We start from the raw sequence: 16012 nt of genomic DNA, 5'->3' as shown, positions 1-16012 counted from the left end.
TCTATAAAATTAAAAAAAAGGTTGGAATTCCTGAATGGTGAATGGTCTGTTTTGTTCACTGCAACCTCCATTAATTCGTTTAAAATCCATCGTGGTGGTTTGTGCATTTATCCAAGACTCTTATGGTCAGTGGTGTAGTGGGGATTTTTTAAGTGGGTGTACGCGATTCTGGGATGTTCTATATACACATACAGAACATCAATCATAGGCTACAAAACACCAGTTTAACTAAGGTTAAATTTAATGTTTTACTACTCCAAAATAAGCATGTCGCATGAGAACAATGATTAACAAACATTTCAATAAAAATTGAATGTGGCGTCGGGAGAAGTGGGTGGACGGCGTACCCCCGCGTACCACGCCCACTACACCCCTGCTTATGGTTGATCTTTTGGAAGCATTTGCATCACTTGACAGGATCTCTGGCAGAGCTCAGACAGAATGACTACCAGGTTCTCGGTGAACTCAAACCACAACTTCCCCCAGCTCGACAAAGAACTTTTCTCCCAGACTGCTGTGATTTCACAAGCAGAGACGTCGCTGTGCTATTGGAATCATTAGCTGAAGCCTTGGGTCTTTTTTTCTCTGAAGTCTTCATGATCTTCAGGATGTAAAAGCAAAAACATTAATTTTTCAATAGATTAATTTCTAATCATATTAATTATTTTTACTTGAAGTATTTTTTGTTTAAAATTTGTGTTGATGAGTAATCCTGATCACCCAATGGTATGATTCATTTGCCAAATTAAAATGACTTTTTGTTTTATTCATTTATATTTAAGTTAACTATGTGCTAATAAACAAACCCAAAATAAAATCGTGCAATTAGTGTTGTAACGAATCCAAATTGTCTGGTATCATCCATCAACTTGGGCCTTTTCCACAGGTCAAATGTTTTTCAAATAGCTGCAAACAAATTAAAAAATCTAATAATTGAGTTCAGTGTACAGTACATGCCGTGTACTAGATGGAAGCATATGAGCATAAATCCGAGACAAATCCTTCAGCAAAGCAAAACATGTGGCTTGAAATTTTAATGTTGTACATACAATAAAATATGCACAAAACTCAATGTATAATGGTTATCATTCTGGAACCATTATTTTGTCTATAACTTGGGCCCGGAGACGTCAAATGATTGCGATAAAAGACTGAAAACTGGCTGTTGGCGAAGCCTCCATCTTTACACAGCAGACCCGGTATGCCAACTGCAAAGGTGGCCAATTCACTCTCTCTTCTTGTAGTCCTCCAGGTGGGCCAGGATCCAACCAGACGGTCCCAGAATGGCCAAGGTGAACAAACCCAATCCAATGACAGTTTCCTGGGTGCCGAAAAGATATCATTGTCAAACATGACATCAAATATGTCAGCTGATATATATACTGTGTGTGTGTATATAAGATAAGATAAGAAAACCTTTATTAGTCTCGCAATGGAGAAATTCCCAATTCACAGCAGCAAAGTTACGAAAGGAAGAAGTAGAACAACAAAATATAGGAGCTGCTGGAAAGGCAGCCACTCTTGCGGCGCCATTTTGAAGTCAAAATAACAAAAATAACACAACACAACACATAGGACACAGACAGTCGTGCAATCTTCACCACTTTTCTGCATACACTTTGTTGTCTGAAGCAGACTGTCTGAATATATATATATATATATATATATATACTGTATATATTAGAGCTGTCAAACGATTAAAATATTTAATCTAATTAAAAATGCAACTGTCATAATTAACTCAAATGAACTAAAAAATTAATTGTGATTACTCACACATTTTTTTATCGTTTCTGAACTTCCTTTTACATTTTTTGTCCTATTTATCCCCATTTTAATGCTCTCATCAACATGGAATCATGATTCAGTTTTCTATGTGCCAAATGCAAATATTTACTGAAATAACAATTTCGATTTTCAATTTTACATGAACATTTTTCACTTGGAGCAGTTATTCACACAATCTCTCACACAATATTACTGTCCATCAACAACAGTGAAAAAAATATTTTGTCACACAACAGCTGCTTCAACAGCTTTTTTTATGAAATCAAAACAGAGCAATATAACATTATAAAGTGCACATCTAAGGTAAACTAGTACTCAGCCTATAGTGGATTTAAACCATGGTTGCATACTTCGTTTTTCTCAAGTTTGCTTTGAACACAGCACTCTGTTTCTGTATGTTTGTTGAAGAATAACGAGACGCCGGACACCAGTGTTCGTTATGTGCTGCTGTATTCAAAAGTGCCAGCCATACAAACAAGCGCACGCACTTCCCCCGTGCTGCTGGGGCAAACCATTCTGAAAGAGAGGGGTTTCACTCCCCCTAACACAGTCAGGCTATGTTGATTGTGTTGGTCCTTCTTGCGCGGAAGTCTCTCTACGGTTTTGTGTAGACCTCATTTCGGATGACTACACTTAGTTCGATGACAACACTGGAGACGTTTTATTTTCGCTAGGTCGCTACCACTGCAGCGCACTGTCACTGTCAGACGAACACAGAGAAGCTCCACCCGCTCTATTTATATGGACACAGAACACTGTAACCTTCCACACAAAATAGTTCCAAACAAGTAACAATCGCGTCAGTGGCATACATCGTATACCTGTATGATACAGAGAGAGAGAGAGAAGAACAGGTAACTTTGGTCTTGTCAGTGGAGCAATCTGGCAACTTTTTAAAAGTAAACTTTCCATTCATAAACTCTTTAAGTATCCGTTTTCGGTGTCTCGCACTGCCGTGGCTGGCAAAACAGACATGGCGTGGACTTCTGCAGCCATGTCTGACTTCTGCAGCCATGTCTGACTTCTGCAGCGCGCTTGTTGTTTCGTTTCTGGTGTATTTATAGAGCAACGTAACATCCGCTTGTGACGTGTGCCGTGTTAATCTCGTGAGAAAAAATTTAATCCCGTTAAAATTCATTTAAATGAATGCCAATAAAAGCGCGCTAAACTGACAGCTGTAATATATATACTAACATGGTGCAGCCATCTCGTTACCTCCGCGTCCGAGACGCACAATTTTCCCGCTGGACGCACAGTTCCAAATAATGTGCGTTTTTGGGACACAAGGAAATTTCTCAGTCAAAACAAACAAAAAAAAACTACGAGACACACACACACACACTCGCCAGCGATCCACCTGGCCGTGCAGCAGACGTGTTTATGATTAGTCAATTAAGGATGATTAGACAATTAAGGATGGAAGCGACCTGCTTTTGTTCTTATAAGCCCCCCCCCCCCCTCTCTCTCTCTCAGCCACGCACACACTAGCAGGCATCGTAAACAACACTTAGACCATACCTGTCAACTTTTCGGAGCGCCAACCTGTATAAACTACCAAAAAAATTCTTATAAAGAGCAAAAAATCCTTATCACATACCAAACCATTTTATATGTCAAAATAACGGCAGAAAAAAACCCACGAAATTTTCAATGATATTTATTGTAGATCTCCATAATACAATGTCTGGTTAATGTCTAATCATCATTCTACTTAGTGGCATTACTGTGTTCAGAGTTGTATTCCTGGAGTTGGTGAAAAAAAAAAAACGGAAATTTTCAGAATCCGTATGATTTGTGCGATACGGCCACATACGTAAGATTCACCACAAAATCCGTATGAACTATGGCTAAACCGTATGAGTTGACAGGTATAAGATAAGAAAACCTTTATTAGTCTCGCAATGGAGAAATTCCCAATTCACAGCAGCAAAGTTATGAAAGGAAGAAGTAGAACAACAAAATAAAGGAGCTGCGGCATTTTGAAATCAAAATAACAAAAATAACAACACAACACATAGGACACAGACAGTCGTGCAAACCACTTTTCAGCCTACACTTTGTTGTCTGAAGCAGTTCTAGATGAAACAGGAGAGGATCAAAGTGTCCTTTCACCAGTGGATCAGAGACGTCATGCTGAAAATGTGCACACGTCTGCTACAAGCTAAGTTTTGAAAGCAAACACGAAGCTGTAGCGTCCATTGACAAAAAGAGATTGGCTCACATCTCCTGTCCCATGTAAATCCACTTCAATTCCAAGCCGCGACTCCTAGTTACACATCCGCATCGGCGCTAACGCTCCTTTCTTCTCATCGTCGGCTCCTCAAGCCTTACATCCATCCAGCCGCAGACCGTTCAACAGCACCGATCTCTCCGCTGAACAAAGTGGGGCTGTGAAAAATGCTGCCCATAACAGGCGCAAGACACAAGCGCCCCGGGACTGTCCAGCAACGACAGTCAAATGGCGCCGACATTCCTCCCAGTCAAAAACAATGCTGGTATACCCATGCTGCCGAGAAGGCGCAACCACCAAGCACAGAGTCTCCTCCTTGATGAATGTCGTGGCCAAAAAATGCTGAAGAAAGTCCACATCAGGTCCACACGACGTAACAACAAACACAAAGTGACAAAACAAACCAAAAAACAACAACAAAAAGCAAGGCTCATGAGAGCACTTACTCGGGCGCCATCTTGACTTCAAAAGAACAAAACAATGAACATTACATCAGCAGCTGTGTACTCCAGGTTTATTCAACTAAATAAATGGATCAAAATATGTTGTACTGTACTCATACGGCACGATGAATACAGCATACCACAAAATCTGAGTATTTTTTCCAATCTCACACTGCAAAGATTAATTTACTGGTAATCATTAATACAGCTAAGTATTGACGTGGCTTGACATCCTCTTCCCAAGACGATGCATGTGTAATCTATCAATTTCACGAAAGAATCTAACGCATGTCATCATGAGTTCTACCAACAGTTAACATTAGCATGACTATACATTGTGACGAATGTTTTATTCCTAAAGTTACCATGCTACAACCAGTAAATTATAGAATAACCAATACTGTTTCATAATATTTTCATAGCGATTAGCCTATACAGTGATCCTCGCTATTTTGCGGTTAGTTTATCGCGGCTTCAGTGCATCGCAGATTTTTTCAAACATATTCAGAAAATGTCCGTGAGTCGTCACCTTACCGTGGTGGAGGGGTTTTTGTGTCCCAATGATCCTAGGAGCTAAGTTGTCTGGGGCTTTATGCCCCTGGCAGGGTCACCCATGGCAAACAGGTTCTAGGTGAGGGGCCAGACAAAGCACGGCTCAAAGACCCCTTATGATGACAAAAATATATGGACCAAGGTTTCCCTTGCCCGGACGCGGGTCACCGGGGCCCCCCTCTGGAGCCAGGCCTGGAGGTGGGGTTCGTTGGCAAGCGCCTGGTGGCCGGGCCTGCACCCATGAGAGGGGCCAAAGGGGTCGGGTGCAATGTGAGCTGGGCGGCAGCCAAAGGCGGGGACCCTGGCGGTCCGATCCTCGGCTGCAGAAGCTAGCTCTTGGGACATGGAATGTCACCTCTCTGGCAGGGAAGGAGCCCGAGCTGGCGTGTGAGGCAGAGAATTTCCGACTGGATATAGTCGGACTTGCCTCCACACACAGCCTGGGTTCTGGTACCAGTTCTCTCGAGAGGGGTTGGACTCTCTTCCACTCTGGAGTTGCTCAAGGTGAGAGGCGCAGAGCAGGTGTGGGCATACTCATTGCCCCCCGGCTCAGTGCCTGTACATTGGGGTTCACACCGGTAGACGAGAGGGTTGCCTCCCTCCGCCTTCGGGTGGGTGGACGGGTCCTGACTGTTGTTTGAGCATATGCACCAAACAGCAGCTCAGCATACCCACCCTTTTTGGAGTCCTTGGAGGGTGTGCTGGAGAGTACTCCTGCTGGGGACTCCCTTGTTCTGCTGGGGGACTTCAATGCTCACGTGGGCAATGACAGTGAGACCTGGAGGGGCGTGATTGGGAGGAACGGCCCCCCCGTCCAGAACTCGAGTGGTGTTTTGTTATTGGACTTCTGTGCTCGCCACGGATTGTCCATAACGAACACCTTGTTCAAACATAAGGGTGTCCATATGTGCACTTGGCAAAAAAGTCCACATCAGGTCCACACGACGTAACAACAAACACAAAGTGACAAAACAAACACAAAAACAACTAAAAAAGCAAGGCTCACAAGAGCACTTGCCGACGGCTGCCTACTCGGGCGCCATCTTGACTTAGACACTGATTAAATATCAAAGAGTAACCCACGTGATAAGACAGAAAGAAGATGCACAGCCAATCAACATGGCTTTGCATCTTCTCAGCCTCTCCCTCACCCCACATGTACTGTATATGTTGATCTATGTGACTCACTGTTGTTTTGCTGACTTTCGCTGCTCCTCGCGGACCGTTTGCAGATTTTTCTGAATATCCATCCATCCATCCATCCATCATCTACCGCTTATCCGGGGCCGGGTCGCGGGGGCAACAGCTTTAGCAGGGAAGCCCAGACTTCCCTCTCCCTAGCTACTTCTTCCAGCTCTCCCCGGGGGATCCCGAGACGTTCCCAGGCCAGCTGGGTGACAGTCTCTCCAGCGTGTCCTGGGTCTTCCTCGGGGTCTCCTCCCGGTGGGACATGCCCGGAACACCTCACCAGGGAGGCGCTCAGGGGGCATCCGAATCAGATGCCCAAGCCACCTCATCTGGCTCCTCTCGATGTGGAGGAGAAGCGGCTCGACTCTGAGCCCCTCCCGGATGACCGAGCTTCTCACCTTATCTCTAAGGGAGAGCCACACTGCGGAGAAAACTCATTTCGGCCGCTTGTAACCGGGATCTCGTTCTTTCGGTCACGACCCATAGCTCGTGACCATAGATGAGGGTTGGAACGTAGATCGACCGGTAAATTGAGAGCTTCGCCCTTTGGCTCAGCTCCTTCTTCACCACGACAGACCGATACAACGTCCGCATCACAGCAGACGCTGCACCGATCCGCCTGTCGATCTCCCGGTCCCTCCTGCCCCCACTCGTGAACAAGACCCCAAGATACTTGAACTCCTCCACTTGGGGCAAGATCTCCTCCCCGACCCAGAGGGGACACTCCACCCTTTTCCGACTGAGGACCATGGTTTCAGATTTGGAGGTGCTGATCTTCATCCCAACCGCTTCACACTCGGCTGCGAAATGCTCCAGTGAGAGTTGGAGAGCCCTGTTTGAAGGAGCCAACAGCACCACATCATCTGCAAAAAGCAGGGATGCAATACTGAGGCCCCCAAAACGGATCCCCTCAACGCTTCGGCTGCACCTAGAAATTCTGTCCATAAAGGTTATGAACAGAATCGGCGACAAAGGGCAGCCTTGGCGGAGTCCTACCCCCACTGGAAACGATTCCGACTTACTGCCGGCAATGCGAACCAAACTCTGACATCGGTGGTATAGTGACCGAATAGCCCGTATCAGGGGGTTCGGTACCCCATACCCACGAAGCACCCCCCACAGAACTCCCCGAGGGACACGGTCAAACGCCTTCTCCAAGTCCACAAAACACATGTAGACTGGTTGGGCGAATTCCCACATACCCTCGAGGACCCTGCTAAGGGTGTAGAGCTGGTCCACTGTTCCACGGCCGGGACGAAAACCACACTGCTCCTCCTCAATCTGAGGCTCGACTTCCTGACGGACCCTCCTCTCCAGCACCCCTGAATAGACCTTACCAGGGAGGCTGAGGAGTGTGATCCCTCTGTAGTTGGAACACACCCTCCGGTCCCCCTTTTTAAAAAGAGGGACTACCACCCCGGTCTGCCAATCCAGAGGCACTCTCCCTGTTGACCACGCGATGTTGCAGAGGCGTGTCAACCAGGACAGCCCTACAACATCCAGAGCCTTGAGGAACTCCGGGCGGATCTCATCCACCGTCTCGGGGCCTTGCCACCGAGGAGCTTTTTAACCACATCGGTGACTTCAACCACAGAGATAGGAGAGCCCATCTCAGAGTCCCCAGGCTCTGCTTCCTCCAAGGAAGGCGTGTTGGTGGAGTTGAGGAGGTCTTCGAAGTACTCTGCCCACCGATTCACAATGTCCCGAGTCGAAGTCAGCAGCGCCCCATCCCCACTGTACACAGTGTTAGTGGTGCACTGCTTCCCCCTCCTGAGACGTCGGATGGTGGACCAGAATTTCCTCGAAGCCGTCCGGAAGTCGGCTTCCATGGCCTCACCGAACTCTTCCCACGCTCTGGTTTTTGCCTCGGCGACCACCGAAGCTGCGTTCCGCTTGGCCAGTCGATACCCGTCAGCTGCCTCTGGGGTCCCACAGGCCATAAAGGCTCGATAGGACTCCTTCTTCAGCTTGACGGCATCCCTTACTGCTGGTGTCCACCAGCGAGTACGGGGGTTGCCGCCACGACAGGCACCAACCACCTTACGGCCACAACTCAGATTGGCCGCCTCAACAATAGAGGCACGGAACATGGTCCACTCGGGCTCAATGTCCCCCGCCTCCCCCAGAACATGGGAAAAGCTCTGTCGGAGGTGGGAGTTGAAACTCCTTCTGACAGGGGATTTCGCCAGACGCTCCCAACAAACCCTCACAATACGTTTGGGTCTGCCAGGACGGACCGGCATCTTCCCCCACCATCGGAGCCTACTCACCACCAGGTGGTGATCAGTTGACAGCTCCGCCCCTCTCTTCACCCGAGTGTCCAGAACATGCGGCCGCAAATCCGATGATACAACTACAAAGTCGATCATCGAACTGCGGCCTAGGGTGTCCTGGTGCCAAGTGCACATATGGACACCCTTATGTTTGAACAAGGTGTTCGTTATGGACAATCCGTGGCGAGCACAGAAGTCCAATAACAAAACACCACTCGAGTTCTGGACGGGGGGGCCGTTCCTCCCAATCACGCCCCTCCAGGTCTCACTGTCATTGCCCACGTGAGCATTGAAGTCCCCCAGCAGAACAAGGGAGTCCCCAGCAGGAGTACTCTCCAGCACACCCTCCAAGGACTCCAAAAAGGGTGGGTATGCTGAGCTGCTGTTTGGTGCATATGCTCAAACAACAGTCAGGACCCGTCCACCCACCCGAAGGCGGAGGGAGGCAACCCTCTCGTCTACCGGTGTGAACCCCAATGTGCAGGCACTGAGCCGGGGGGCAATGAGTATGCCCACACCTGCTCTGCGCCTCTCACCTTGAGCAACTCCAGAGTGGAAGAGAGTCCAACCCCTCTCGAGAGAACTGGTACCAGAACCCAGGCTGTGTGTGGAGGCAAGTCCGACTATATCCAGTCGGAAATTCTCTGCCTCACACGCCAGCTCGGGCTCCTTCCCTGCCAGAGAGGTGACATTCCATGTCCCAAGAGCTAGCTTCTGCAGCCGAGGATCGGACCGCCAGGGTCCCCGCCTTTGGCTGCCGCCCAGCTCACATTGCACCCGACCCCTTTGGCCCCTCTCATGGGTGGTGAGCCCATGGGAAGGGGGACCCACGTTGCCTCTTCGGGCTGTGCCCGGCCGGGCCCCATGGGTGCAGGCCCGGCCACCAGGCGCTTGCCAACGAACCCCACCTCCAGGCCTGGCTCCAGAGGGGGGCCCCGGTGACCCGCGTCCGGGCAAGGGAAACCTTGGTCCATATATTTTTGTCATCATAAGGGGTCTTTGAGCCGTGCTTTGTCTGGCCCCTCACCTAGAACCTGTTTGCCATGGGTGACCCTGCCAGGGGCATAAAGCCCCAGACAACTTAGCTCCTAGGATCATTGGGACACAAAAACCCCTCCACCACGGTAAGGTGACGACTCACGGACATTTTCTGAATATGTTTGAAAAAATCTGCGATGCACTGAAGCCGCGATAAACTAACCGCAAAATAGCGAGGATCACTGTATAGGCTAATCGCTATGAAAATATTATGAAACAGTATTGGTTATTCTATAATTTACTGGTTGTAGCATGGTAACTTTAGGAATAAAACATTCGTCACAATGTATAGTCATGCTAATGTTAACTGTTGGTAGAACTCATGATGACATGCGTTAGATTCTTTCGTGAAATTGATAGATTACACATGCATCGTCTTGGGAAGAGGATGTCAAGCCACGTCAATACTTAGCTGTATTAATGATTACCAGTAAATTAATCTTTGCAGTGTGAGATTGGAAAAAATACTCAGATTTTGTGGTATGCTGTATTCATCGTGCCGTATGAGTACAGTACAACATATTTTGATCCATTTATTTAGTTGAATAAACCTGGAGTACACAGCTGCTGATGTAATGTTCATTGTTTTGTTCTTTTGAAGTCAAGATGGCGCCCGAGTAAGTGCTCTCATGAGCCTTGCTTTTTGTTGTTGTTTTTTGGTTTGTTTTGTCACTTTGTGTTTGTTGTTACGTCGTGTGGACCTGATGTGGACTTTCTTCAGCATTTTTTGGCCACGACATTCATCAAGGAGGAAACTGTGCTTGGTGGTTGCGCCTTCTCGGCAGCATGGGTATACCAGCACTGTTTTTGCCTGGGAGGAATGTCGGCGCCATTTGACTGTCGTTGCTGGACAGTCCCGGGGCGCTTGTGTCTTGCGCCTGTTATGGGCAGCATTTTTCACAGCCCCACTTTGTTCAGCGGAGAGATCGGTGATGTTGAACGGTCTGCGGCTGGATGGATGTAAGGCTTGAGGAGCCGACGATGAGAAGAAAGGAGCGTTAGCGCCGATGCGGATGTGTAACTAGGAGTCGCGGCTTGGAATTGAAGTGGATTTACATGGGACAGGAGATGTGAGCCAATCTCTTTTCGTCAATGGACGCTACAGCTTCGTGTTTGCTTTCAAAACTTAGCTTGTAGCAGACGTGTGCACATTTTCAGCATGACGTCTCTGATTTACTGGTGAAAGGACACTTTGATCCTCTCCTCTTTCATCTATAACTGCTTCAGACAACAAAGTGTATGCAGAAAAATGGTGAAGATTGCACGACTGTCTGTGTCCTATGTGTTGTGTTGTGTTATTTTTGTTATTTTGACTTCAAAATGGCGCCGCGTGAGTGGCTGCCTTTCCAGCAGCTCCTACATTTTGTTGTTCTACTTCTTCCTTTCATAACTTTGCTGCTGTGAATTGGGGATTTCTCCATTGCGAGACTAATAAAGGTTTTCTTATCTTATCTTTTCGTATTGTTAATGCATAGTTTTCAAACATTTACCCTTGAAATGTTACACTTTTGAGTTTCAGAATTCTTGATAATGAATATCAGTCAAAATAGAAAAATGGGTTCCCATGATGAATGTTTACAGAACCCCAAATTAGTTACCGTGGTTTCCCATTGGGTATTCCAACGGAACCGAAAAACGGTTCCCGTGAATTTCCGAAATCCTCAGGCCTGTTACTGAATTATTTAAATGTTTGCAGCATTTATTTACAATTGTATGTATATGTTGTTGTGTTATTATCATATGATATGAATTGAATAAGTAGACCATTTCAGACTTCGAAATTTGGGACTCTCGAAATGCATAATGGGACTCGTACTTTTCTGATGAGCGAGTCCGGACTCGCTGGTGGTAAACTGTAAAATTATCACTGATGGTGTACCTAATAAAGTGGCTGGTGAGGGTATGTATGTATATATATATATATATATATATACATACTATATCTATATATATATAGATATAGATAAAATCTGAGCTCATCCGCCCCTACACACCGCCTCAGGTCTGCGGACCAGACTTTATTAGAAGTGCCAAGAACTAAGCGGAGGCTCAGAGTGGATCAAGCCTTTTCCGTTGCTGGTCCCTCTCCATGGAATGACCTCCCACTGAACATTCGGCAAGCCCCCTTGCTACCCATCTTTAAAACCCGCCTCAAAACTCACTTGTATTCTTTGGCATTTGACTCCGCATGACTCAGACTTGATCTTAGTTTTGCTGTTTGGTGCTTTCTACCGTTCTTTGTTACTGATTTATTGCTTTATCGTTGTACATATGATAGTTGCTCCATGTACAGCACTTTGTATACAGCGATGGCTGTTTTAAAGTGCTCTATAAATACAGTTGAGTTGAGATGTAGAACAGCAGTCCCCAACCCCCAGGCCACGGACTGGTACCGGACTGGTCCGTGGGTCATTTGGTACAGGGCCGTTTTATTTCGGAATTTTTCTAGACTTTTAAAACTGATGTTTTAAAAGCAAACAAACATCGATGTTTAACTCCATGTATCTTAGTCCATTTTGCAGCGTCATCCTGTGATGAGCCTGTATCAATCCTTTGGGAAACTGCATATAAGGTGCTATTGACTTGTAATTTTTAAATCTGAGCCCAAGTGCAGGCACCCAACACAACACACTCGGTGGGTCAAAATGTCTATCGTACACAATGGCCATAGCGTGTGGGTCAAAATGTCTATCGTACACAATGGCCGTAGCAGGTCCAGATCGCTGCTCCACCTGACATGTGCACAATTTAATCAGAATGGATTTTACCGCCATTAGCCATAAATGGTACATTCCCAAATAGATTTTTTAATGGGCAATAGTGCGACAAGAAACAAAGATTGTCCTCCTGATTTCTTTTTAATTATCATTATTTTTTAAATACTAGTCCAACCTGTTTTTAAATGTTGATTTTTGATAGACATCGGGCTATCCCCGAAGTTAATCCCCTTCAATTTCTTGTGTTTTAATATGCTGTCTTTCACGATGCGACTACAAAATATTTGCGATGCCCGGAACCAATGTTCTGTGTTTCCGCATTTTTTTTAGGGTATGTTTTTTTTTCTCCTTACTACGGACCAAATTAAATTAGGAATTAAAGTTTTATGTCACGATTGCAAGGTGGAGCTGGGGTAGCTTGGAAACTGGAAATTGTGGCACCTGTGATCTCAAAATGCAATATTAAAATGTTCTTTACCTTAAAGATCGTAGTACAGTGTTCAAACATTATGTTTGGCAAACTCAATGGTTATTTATCACTGGATCAGGCAATGATCCTTAAGCTGTCAATCGATGGAATAGTTTATGGCAGGGATGCCCATCACGTCGATCGCGATCAACCGGTAGCTTGCGGCCTGGTCCCAGGTCAATCGCGATGGGGGGGACTGTGCATGTTAGTAATATATGTTTTGTGTTAATGTGCATTGCACGCTAATCATCCTATCAGTCTCACTTTGCCAAAAAGTTTTTTTTTTAATCAAATAAAATAAAGCAGGTCAATGTATGTACCAGCACAGAGGGACTGTCCTCCGATACAAGTTTCTCCTACGGGAGACCTAATAAAAAGTTAAATCAAATCAAATCAAGGTCACCTTTAACTTAAGAGTGGTGAGTGACGTGTGTCATCAGAAGTTGTTAGCGCTCAGCAGTCTGCAATTGCAGCTTGCGATCAGAGCTGTTGCGAAAATAGCTATTATTATTATTATTGTCATTATTGTTATTATTATCAGTCAAAGTTCGTTTTGTGTACAATTCACCAATGGCAATCTGGAGGGCCGAAAGAAGCATTTTAAAATGGTAGACATGAGCTACGATAGAGATGTTCATGCATTTTTCACGCTGCAAAAGTGCACCGCATGCCTCTGCATCAGGTCCTCCGCTAAGGTAGGCAGTGATTTCCTCTTAACAAACTCATAAACTCCTGTGTCTATTTTATTTTCTATTTCATAGAGCTTAGGGGCCGTTCGGGCTGTTGCTCATCATGGCATGCGTGTGCGTGATAACAGGTCGATCAAAAAGTAGATATTCGGTGCAAAAGGTTTGGGCACCCCTGCTTTATAGGATAATCGATTCCAAAAAAGATTTGTTTGTGACAGCTCTAATGGAGATGTTTGCTAAAAAGATTGCTGCATTTTCACCAGTTTTAAAGAGTCATAACTTTCTCAGTATTCTGTAAAACGTAGTAATAGTCTGTTATATCAATGGAATCATCTACAAAATGTTGTCTAGTAATGTCCGTCTTCTGGAAAACAATTAATGCTTGAAATGGAACACAGTTTATGTTCACAATAATTGACGTCAATTACTCGAGAGAGAGCCCCCCTCCCCCTCCACTTCCCACAATTCAATAATTATTTTTTCAGCCCTTTAGTTCGATTTCGTTCTGGATGTTACAACAATATACACATAGCATAAGAGTGAGCCAAAACCTATTCATTTATTTACTGGTATGATTTGCTGGGTGCTGTTATTTATTGATTTATATTTTATCAGGAAGCGCAAAGCCATAATTGTAAGTATGCCAGCGTAACAGCTCTTGAGCAATATGCCTGAGCAGAATCTAACGATGAGGATGGAATAAACATGACCGATACATTTAAAACTGATTCTTGATCAACCGCCAATTGTGACCTCGTCGGTCAAGGACAGCTGCATGCTAGCACAGAATGTCATGCTAGTAGTTCACTTACCATAGCGCCTATCTTTTCCTTGGCAGGTCGAGTGTAGACATTTGCCCTCTGACAAACGGTGTGTCCCCGCAGTGCAGGTGCGGCACGGCAAGCGATGGTTCGCAGAAGCCCAGACATCTTTGTCTTCTCGAATGACGAACGCGGTTTCTGATGTGCTATGGAGCTGTTGGCTGTGGTTTTCGGCTCACTGCTGAAGTCACTTCCCTTCTTCAGCGCCGTCTACTGTCCGGGAGGACAATGGAAGTCAACTGAACGTACCACAATTGGGTATGCGTTGAATGTGGATACCTAACTCGGACCTCGATAAGTGAAAGCTCAATGATTTTGTTTTCAAAATAAAGTGACCATCTTTTGAACATTAATATCGGTCTTTATTTATATAGCGCTTTCATAACAGCCGCAATTGGAACAAAGCCCTTTACAAAACTTTTAACATAAAACAACAATACAAAAGAACACATTAATAAAACATTGACATTACGAAAATCAGATGAAGGAGGGGCGATTCAAAGTCTTCTTTCGACAGTCGATCCCAGACGTCATGATGACAGTGTTCATGACGTCACACACGTCTCTAACAAGATAAGTTTGAAAGTCAACACGAAAGCCGAAATATTGTTAAATATAAATGTATATTTAAAGGTATGAATGGTTTCAAGAAACAGCAAGAAATAAGTTGGAGGAAGGAATAAATTAGCTTGTGTTAACTTTATAATGTAGGCCAAAGGGAGTTTGTAATAATAACTTTGGGCTTTTCATATGTCTGTTTTTATTGTAAGCTGTAATGTTATGTTTCATGTATTTTTAGTATGCTCGGCAGAATTCGACTAGTCTGGCAAGGCCAATTTCACACAATTGAACCCTATGTATTTTTCTAGATGTACAGTACTGTATTTCTGACCAGTTTGACTGTGCCTGAAAGGTCTCCCGAAGGCAGTGTTTCTCAAATAGTGGGGTACGCCCCCCTTTTGAGGAACAAAAGTTTTTGGAGTCTTTACTCCAAGGCGATTTCTCCTCTTTGACACCAGCTCCCCAGCCTCAGAAATTACTCTTTCACATGGTAGATTTGAAAATGGTGAACACAGAGTTTTAAGTGCAGGTTGATGCAGATGTGGATATGTTTTCTGTTTCCAGTTCCAATATTTTAAAGGGTCTTGATTTCTGGGTTTCTGGGTGTCTTTGGTTCTGCCAGGTAGCGTTGGACTTCAATTATGGAGTCAGCTGTTGCATTCAAGGTCTTCTGGGTCTCTGCAACCTCCATAACAAGTGTTTTCCAGAGATTGTGCCCTAAAAATAGTTAATCATTAGTTTAATATTACACGACACAGTGCCACAAAAATATACGAATAAACACCTAAACTGGTCATGTTGACCACTGTCTCATCCACTGCTTGCTTGTAAGGAACTGCAAGCCAAAAGGAAATATCTTGTCAAAAGCAATGCCATTTTTACAAGTACTGTACATAAAATACATAATCAAGTAGACATCAGACGACACGGTGTTGAGGTGGTTAGCACTGTTGCCTCACAGCAAGAGGGCTGGAGGTTCGATACCAGGCCTTGGGCCTGTCTGTTTGCATGAATGTTTTTTTTCAACATACCTGGGGTACTCTCACAAGTATCTGCCAATTCTTCATTGCCATGTCGAGCTCTATAATGCCTCAGCATTGATGAATTCCTCTAATTTATGTACGATAGCTCTGTGGAGCAGAGCCAACACTTCACCTACAATAACATAAAAAGTTAATTATTCTGAAAACAATTCAAACCTCTTCCCAGAATAGAGCAAAAACTAAGGTGGAACATTGCATTC

At 45.1% G+C, this 16012-nt stretch overlaps 1 protein-coding gene across 1 annotated transcript; it reads right to left on the bottom strand.

The window, feature by feature from the left end:
• Positions 1–1019: 1019 nt before the first annotated feature.
• LOC147196782 (cytochrome c oxidase subunit 8A, mitochondrial-like) lies at positions 1020–14421 on the bottom strand. Its single transcript, XM_086126536.1, has 2 exons — positions 14200–14421; positions 1020–1321 (listed from the first exon to the last, which is right to left on the bottom strand). Exons 1-2 carry the CDS (start codon positions 14314–14316, stop codon positions 1226–1228), a joined length of 213 nt encoding a protein of 70 aa, XP_085982662.1. The 5' UTR covers positions 14317–14421; the 3' UTR covers positions 1020–1225.
• Positions 14422–16012: the final 1591 nt, after the last annotated feature.

The sequence above is a fragment of the Hippocampus guttulatus genome, chromosome 13 (assembly GCF_054856545.1).
Source record: "Hippocampus guttulatus isolate MCC_2025c chromosome 13, RoL_Hgut_1.0, whole genome shotgun sequence".
NCBI lineage: Eukaryota > Metazoa > Chordata > Actinopteri > Syngnathiformes > Syngnathidae > Hippocampus > Hippocampus guttulatus.
This window is presented reverse-complemented; position numbering and strand designations above follow the sequence as displayed.

Coding starts and splice junctions, on each gene's coding strand:
- LOC147196782 (XM_086126536.1), bottom strand. CDS start 14,316: ATGTCTGGGCTTCTGCGAACCATCGCTTGCCGTGCCGCACCTGCACTG. Junction 1,322..14,199: donor AGGAAAAGATAGGCGCTATG/GTAAGTGAACTA, acceptor TTCGGCACCCAG/GAAACTGTCATTGGATTGGG.